The following is an 8,071-nucleotide window of genomic DNA, read 5'->3' as shown; positions in this document are numbered from 1 at the left end:
AACTTGAAATAAATATTGGTATTGCTTTTACTACCTTTGATCACTTGTTTTGGAAATAGCATCAGTTTTGATTTCTGAGCTGAAAGCTTACAACTGTTTCTAATATTCCATTTGATGTAAATGATTCAATAGAAACAGAGTCAAAAATACTCTTTTCAGTTTTAAAGATTGCTTTAAAATGTTTAGTATAGTTGTACTTACAGCACCTTAAAATTCCAGTTAATAAGTAACTAAAAAAATACATTATCAGAATTACTTTCTTCTCTCTGTGTGAATGAGTTCTCTAGTGTCTGCAATGGGAAATTATGATTATTAATATAATTTTCAACCATAATTATTGTTTTTAGACACACCCAGCTCCTAATTCTATCACCAAACTCTTTACATCAATAACATTTTAACAAAGTTCAAGTACAGAATCAAATGGAAAGTTTTAATAGCTTATCCATATGTATACTTGATATTCTTGGCTGCAGAAAGGGATAGCACCACAATATTAAAGAAAAACAGGTATAAATCTAGCTGTAAGAGTGACATAAACAAGTGCATCTATGTCAAGAATTCCTATGAGCCTTGCTTTTACTCAAAAACTGTATTTTCTATCCAGAATATTTGCTTTTAAAATAATAGGGTTAAGCTGTTAGTCATTCTAACTATTCATATAGAAACATTAGTTGGAATACTAGTTATAAAATCTTTCAGGGTGACAAATGAAAGATAATAAACCCTTGATCAATATAACTTTTATTTATTCATCCAGGAACAGAGGATATCATAGGCAACAACGCCGCCTAGGAGAACAAGGATTTCACATAAACTGTTTTGGCAGAAACACGCATTTAAATAATCATCCAAATCACCACCTCACTATCTCTATCTTAAAAAAAAAAAAAAAAATTAAAACTAAACAAACAAAAAAATGGAGAAAAAGAAACATAAGATCTGAACAAACCAACAGCCCAGAATTTTTTTTAATTTAATGTCTATGCCAGCCACATCTGTCCCTGATTTTAGAAGTCATAATACTTAGCAGTGACAATGGCACCTTTCATTTGCAAACACATTATAAACATGAACTGACTGCAATTATACCACAATACCTCACCACAGCTAATCACCAGGACTGCCTGGTCTGCCCTCAGCCTGGGAAAGTGCTGATTTCAGTTTGTACCGCCAGGCCGTGTATGACAGTGTCTACACCCTGCAAAGTACTACCCTCAGAAGTGAATTTAGCATAAACTGACTGACCAAGCTACAGCACATCATCAAGCAGGTGTTTCCAGTCAGTGCTAATATTTTCTTTTATATTGCAAGAAGAACTGACCAGACCAGGACACAATTTAATGTAAACCATTTGGAGTGAAAGGTGTTATCTTGCCTAGCGAAATCTCCCCCTCGCAGTCCAGCTCACAGGCAGAGTCAGTGGCAACCTCATGGTCAGGGGAGATCTGGGACATCCTATCAAAAGGGTCCCCACGATGCTCCTCACAGTCAACCACATTTGGGATCATGTTAACATAAGCAGTCACTATCTCCTTATGGTAAAGGGTGTCCTGGTTGTAAGAGATAAGCTCATTGCTTATATTAACAGTCTCCACTGCAGTACCAGTGCAAAACTGACCACATCCCAGGAGGTTGGAGAAAACCTTTCTAAAGTCAGCATTGAAGGCGTAGATGATGGGGTTAAGAGAAGAGTTAGCCCAACCAAACCAGACAAAGATATTAAAGGTGGTCTCACTGACGCAGGGCAGGCCGGCGTGGGGGTCGCTGGGTGGGCTCTCGCAGAAGGGAACCATGCAGTTCAGGATGAAGAATGGCAACCAGCAACACACAAAGACACCCATGATGACAGAGAGCGTCTTTAACACCTTGGTTTCTTTCCTGATGGAGGACTTGAGGCTTGTGTGATGGTGGCAGTCAACGTGGCTGCTCCGGCAGCTCTGTGCATGCTCGGCTGCCCTCTCCAAGGAAGAGATACGACGAATCTGCACCTGGGCAATGCGGTAGATTCGGGTGTAGGTGACTATCATGATAGCCACCGGGATATAAAAACTGATCAAGGAGGAGGAAATAGCATAAGTCCTGTTGAGGCTGGAGTCACAGCTCTCCGAAGGTCCAGTGAGGGTATCATTGCTGCCAGAGGTCCCATCAGAGGGTCTCACTGCCGCTAATGCCACCCATGTGGTACTCATATCTTCTGCCCAGGTGGTGACAGCACCTGCTGCTGCCCAGGCAGTGCCAAATCCATCTTCAATATCAGCAGCAGCAACAACATCCCCACCTTTGTGCCAGTTGAGCTGGACAGGGATGAAGGAGATGAGCACAGACAGCGCCCATGCCACGCTGATCATCACCAGAGCCAAGCGCTGGGTCATCTTCCTCTCGTAGCGGAAAGGGCTGGAGATAGCCCAGTACCTGTCCACGCTGATCACACACAGGTTCAGGATAGAGGCCGTGGAGCACATGATGTCAAAGGCCACCCAGACGTTGCAGAAAGCCCCAAAGGGCCAGTACCCAGCCACCTCTGCCACCGCCTTCCAGGGCATGACGAGCAGGGCCACCAGTAGGTCCGAGACAGCCAGGGAGACGATGAAGATGTTGGTGACCTTGCTCCGCAGGTGCCGGTAGCGGACGATGGCCGCGCACACGAGCACGTTCCCGAAGAGAGTCCAGAGGATGAGCAGGGCCAGCAGGCTGCCCGCCGCCACCTGCGCCGCCCCGGGGGAACCCGCCGTGCCCCGCGCCTCGCCGGGGGGCTCCGTCGCCGGGGGCAGTGGGCTCCGGCCACCCCGCAGCATCGCTGGCGGCTCCCGCCGGCGGCGGGGCGGCTCCGGCCGGGATGCGCCGAGCAGCCAGCGCCGCCCCGCCGCCCGGCCCCATGGGGCCGCTGCCCCCCCGCCCCACCGCCACCCCCGCCGGACGGCCCCGCTCGGCCGCTCAGCGCGCTCCGGGCTCCGCGCCTCGCCACTACCGCGGCGCCAGCGCCGCCGGGGTCCCTCTGCCGGCTCCAGGGACCCCGCCTGGGGTCCCCGCCCCGCGGCTCAGTGCGAGCACCTCCGCTCGGGATCCCCGCCCCGCGGCTCAGTGCGAGTACCTCTCTCTGCTCGGGATCCCCGCCCCGCGGCTCAGTGCGGATCCCCCTGCTCGAGGTCTCCGCCCCGCGGCTCCTTCCAGGGGTTCCAGCTCCGCGGTTCAGCGCGTCCTCCTGCTCGGGTCTCTGTCCCGCGGACCCGCTTTGGGTACCCGCCTCGCGTCCTCTCGCTTGCGCTCCCGCTCCGCGGCTCAGCGCGCTCCTTTCTCGCCAGGCTCCGCGGCTCAGCGCGTACCCTGCCCGCGGCACACTCGGCTTCGCGCCCGCTCCTTCTGGGTTCGCTCCACGCCCCCGCGATTCCCGGTGCCTCCCGCCCGGGCTGGCGGCTCCGCTCGCCCCGTGCCCGCCCGGGCTCCCAGCGCGGCGGAGCGGCGCTCCCGCCGGGGCTGCCCGCCCGATCCCCGCCGCCCGGGCCGGCCCGCCCGCCCCCGCCGCCCTGTGAGCATGCTCCGCCGCCAGGGACGCCCCGTCCGGGCACCGCGGCTGGCCGGGGACGGGGCGGCACGGAACGGAACGGAAAGGAAAGGTGCAGCAGGGCCAGCCGCCGTACCCACTCCTTCCCTCCCTCCGGGACCGAGTCACCCTCGCATCGTTCGGTGCCGTCACCGGTCTGTGCGCGGCACAAGAGCAGAGCGCGGTCCCGCCGCGGGGAGCGGGGAAATGACCCCCAGCATCCCCGGGGCAAGAGGGGCTGTCTAGGGCGGGCACGGACACAGCTCGGCCGGCCTCTCGCCGGGAGCGAACGGGGCTGAAAGGTGCGGTGTGGACAGCGGGACGGGCTGGGTGTGTTCTACAGGGATGGGAAATAGAGTGCGCCTCCGTACTTATTCCAGTGGCTTCTGCTGGATGGCTGAGATGTATTAGAGGCAGAAAGCCCGGCGAGAGAAAATCTGATTCTCTCTCTTTCCAGCTCCATGGGATGAATCACTCCTCTCGGTAGGGCTCCAGCACAACTAGAAACAGACTATGACCGTGAGCATTACAGGTGTTAATGCTCTTGGACTCACCGTGTGCTAATGTCATGCTTGAGTTTCTTCAGAGAACATGTCTTAGTTATTTTTATTGGAAATACAATTGGTTTAGTTCCTCTAAAACTTAATTTCTTTTCAAAACAGTTGCCAGAGATCAAGCCCATTCTTGACTCGGCAGCCTGGGTTTTGGCACTGAAAGGGCTGAAGAACTGACACTCTCCAGAGGCCTTCCAGCTGCTTCTCCAGGCAGATTGGGAAGGACAGGAATCACTACACCTTGCTGGATCTGCAGTGACATGAAGGAAGATTAAATGCTAGAATTACTAAATACAGAGGGAAAAGGAAAAAAACTAAATCTAATTCTGAAACCTTTTAGGTAATTTTATAAAGTTGTCACAAGAAAAGTGAAGCTTCGCTTTAGCTCTCGCTTAAGAAATTGTCGCTACTTTTCTACATTTAAGCATAGTTATATTTAATATAAGAAGAGGAAGAATTTAGCTTTTGTCACCACTGAATTCTAAACAGTGTGACTAAAGCTCTGGTGCTGAGGCAATGCGTTGCTTGCACAAACTCTGCTTTCCTAAGCAATGCCTCCTACAATTTCTCTAAACGAAGAAGCAGATTGCACAAGTATTTGTGCACATGCCCGTTGGAGCTGCTTGTCATGGAGATATTTTTTAATGTAGTTAATGGGGACATTTTATTCCAAAAATCAATGATCCAGTTGCTTGTTTAGCTTATATTCATTGCTTCAGCAATGTAGAGGTGTGTGCATTTGCTTGTAATGTGGTGTCTGTGTATTTACACGTGTGTTTACACATGTGCTGCCAGTAAGCATGAGCTATTTAAATAAACCCACATGTAGATATCTGTGTCAATAGCAAAAGTAGCCCAGTAAAACATAGCCTGCTCACAACTCAGCAGCCCCTTGCCCACACTGGTGGCTTGGTACAAATCAGAGGTGCAGGTGTGTGTTATCTCCTGCCAGCTCTGCCGGCTGTGCTGGAGTCAGGCACAGAGGAGGTGCAAGCAGATGGGAAAGATGCCTTAACTCATTGAAACAAAAATTATAACAGCACACTTGTCAGATGTCTAAAGAATAAAGTTTTGCTATGCTTTGTTCTTTACTGTCTGCAATTGGTGGACCCAAAGTGGAAGACCTTCCAAAATATGCCATTTTTGGAAGAGTTGTATTTGGCTGTCTGAATACTGCAACACAGAATTTAGAGGATGTAATATCCTTTCCCACCTATTTAATCTTTAGGAACCATTCTTGGTTTCCAGCTGGTGTGAACTGATGTTGTTCCCCAAAGCTCCCTGTGGATAAAGATCCAGCTTTGAGCTGGGGGAAGACTTGTCCCCCAAAGGTGCAGCTGTCAATGGCAGGGTCTCCAATGCTGATCCATTTCATTCATACATGTTCAAAACTTTCTTTCAAGGCAAAGGAATGCATTAGGAGATCAAGAATATTTTCAGTGGTAGTAGAAAGGAGTCCTAGTTTGTGATGGGGTGGCATGTGAGACTAAAACCCCCATGCTGACAGACTCAGTGAGTTGAGAAGAAGTAGTGCAGGAAGGAGCAACAGGACAACTGCTTTGTGATTTTATGGGATCATTCATAATGGCATCAGGTCAGAGAAACAATCATTTAATGGGGACGTTTGTTATAACATTCCATCCACTGCCATCAAAATTTTTTGAGCCTGAGATAAAAACCTTTTGCATTTATAGGTTATTAGCATCCTTTTTTAACTTTCTGTAGGCAGTTTGCATATAAATCTCATTTTAAGAATAGTCCATTAAACCCACAGCTGTCACTTGCTGAGAGATCTTGGGTGGGGTTTTTTTTCATCCTGAAATCATCTTTTTAATGTCTTTTGTGCTTTTCCTTCAGAGCTTTGCCTCATTTTTTTTTTTTTATTCACCTGTTAAAATTGCAGTTCTCTCTCACAGCTGGCAGATTGGAAGTAATGGAATTTAACTGCTATTGCAATGATTCTGAGAAAAAAAAATTTTTTTTCAGTTCCTGATTTTAGTGTGTTTTACTAGCTCTTTCCCTTCATTGCCACATTTTCTATCTCCACTTCAAAATACAAATACCCATTGTTCTGCCTAATAATATTTATTTAAAAATCATCAACGTGCATAAATTCACACATTCTCTCATTTGAGAGACACTTGGTGTAAAGAGATAGGAAAATAATTAATGCTGAAAGGAAATTAAAACACAGAGACACAGGTGTACCGCTGAGGTTTAGGCTGTAAAAGCATCCCATCAAAACCCTCCCATTACTTCTCTCTAAGCCAGAGAAGAAGAGGGAGTGGTAGAGGCTTAAACATAGAAGGATGCTCAAGTGGAGCTGTATTTAGGAGCATGGCTGAACCCATGCTTAAGGTCAGTTGCTTTTACTCACTGACACTGATGCTTTTTTTTATTGCACAGGTGCAGGTGTATATACAGCCATGTGAGGGTGCTGAGGAAGGAGGGAGATAACTGGTATCACCACTTCATGGAGTACAGAAAAATCCGTGCAGACTGGGTTGGGTTCTGCTGTTCATGTTTCAAACAAAAATAAACATGAGCAATTGGAAAATGATCAGAAATGCATTACAGGAATTATGTCTGGGAAACTTCCTCAGTTGAGGAGAGGGCAACAGGAGGGTTAGAACCAGCTGGTGATATCTGACAAGGGGAAAACTTTTCTGTAACAGATGGCTTTTAATATTTTAGGTAAAATTAGAAAAATTTCAGAGGCTAAAAACTGAATCTATGAGAAATCAGGGTAGAGGTGGGGTATTCATTTTTAACAGTAAGGATGATTAATGGCTGAAGCAATTGGTTTTGGATTGTAATAGATTTGCCATCATTTGCAATCTGAAAGCCAAGGCTGAATGCATTTCTCAGAGGCTGTGCCCCAGCTCATCCCTCAGCTCTGTCTTCATTCCAGGGCTACCAAAGAGTGCTCTGTAGCCCATGTTGTGGGAAAGGTAATTTTGAATGGCTACAGTTACCCCCACTGGCCTTAAATCCTGTTTAGGTTTTTGTTCACATGATTAGCAATATGTAACAGGATCTGTAATGAGTGTGACATGGTTCCCACATCAGCCATGGATCACTCAGGAAAATCATGGAAAAACTGATGCTAACAGAAGACATTTCCACAGTTTTATTTTTTTTTAAATTCATACCAAGCTTGACTTCGTTCAAACCTATGGTTAGAGATAAAAGATGGATGCAAGCCAAGGCCAAGATCAAAGGGAACAGCATTTTTGTAAATATGATTCCTACTGCATTGTCTTTGTTAATTTGGGGGCTTTTGTCTTATAAAATATTATCTTTTCTTTTTAGTTATTTATAAACATGAATTTAAAATAGTGTCATTTTTTCTAATAAAGCAAGAGCTCACATGATTAAAAACTGCTAAAGATCAGTAACATTTGAAAGAAGAAAAATAAAAATAGGGAAACCCCTGTTTTTTACAATTTGGGAATTTTGTTTGTATTCTCTGTGTGTGCATGGCCATATCCAAGGGGAAGAGCTGTCCTGAGAAAATAATCAAGATGAAAAAGGTGATTTTAACTTTCTAATGCTGAACACTTCAAGATTTTTATTTTATCTTTTGCCAACTGTACTATCAAACTGCAAATAAAAATCAGGTGAGCTTAATTCCCCAAGAAGCTGCTGTAATTCTGTATCTGACTTCAACAGTGTAACAATATGCCCTGTGCAGTAATTTGAATACAAATTTCATTGTTCTGATTTCTCTGTTCCTCTAACCTACCATACATTAGGAGGATCTATGAATTTTATATTGAACATGTAAAATATAGGCTTTTTTAGTTAAATAATTTTTATTGGAACTTTTACCAACAGCATCATTTTTCTTAGGATTTTACCCTGTCCATTAACATAGCATGAGATTATCTTTCACGAAATGGGTAGGAAAACCAAATCCCTCATGGAACCAAACAGTAATTTCAGCAATGAAATCAGACACTATTGTGAAGAC

General features: G+C 46.2%; 1 protein-coding gene across 1 annotated transcript; it reads right to left on the bottom strand.

Annotated features, from left to right (window-relative positions):
• Window positions 1-1,023: 1,023 nt before the first annotated feature.
• Window positions 1,024-2,798, bottom strand: DRD5 (dopamine receptor D5). The gene has a single exon (XM_058803919.1). It carries the CDS (start codon window positions 2,796-2,798, stop codon window positions 1,341-1,343), a length of 1,458 nt encoding a protein of 485 aa, XP_058659902.1. The 3' UTR covers window positions 1,024-1,340.
• Between the last annotated feature and the right edge of the window lie 5,273 nt (window positions 2,799-8,071).

The sequence above is a fragment of the Ammospiza caudacuta genome, chromosome 4 (assembly GCF_027887145.1).
Source record: "Ammospiza caudacuta isolate bAmmCau1 chromosome 4, bAmmCau1.pri, whole genome shotgun sequence".
Lineage (NCBI taxonomy): Eukaryota > Metazoa > Chordata > Aves > Passeriformes > Passerellidae > Ammospiza > Ammospiza caudacuta.
This window is presented reverse-complemented; position numbering and strand designations above follow the sequence as displayed.

Coding starts and splice junctions, on each gene's coding strand:
- DRD5 (XM_058803919.1), bottom strand. CDS start 2,798: ATGCTGCGGGGTGGCCGGAGCCCACTGCCCCCGGCGACGGAGCCCCCC.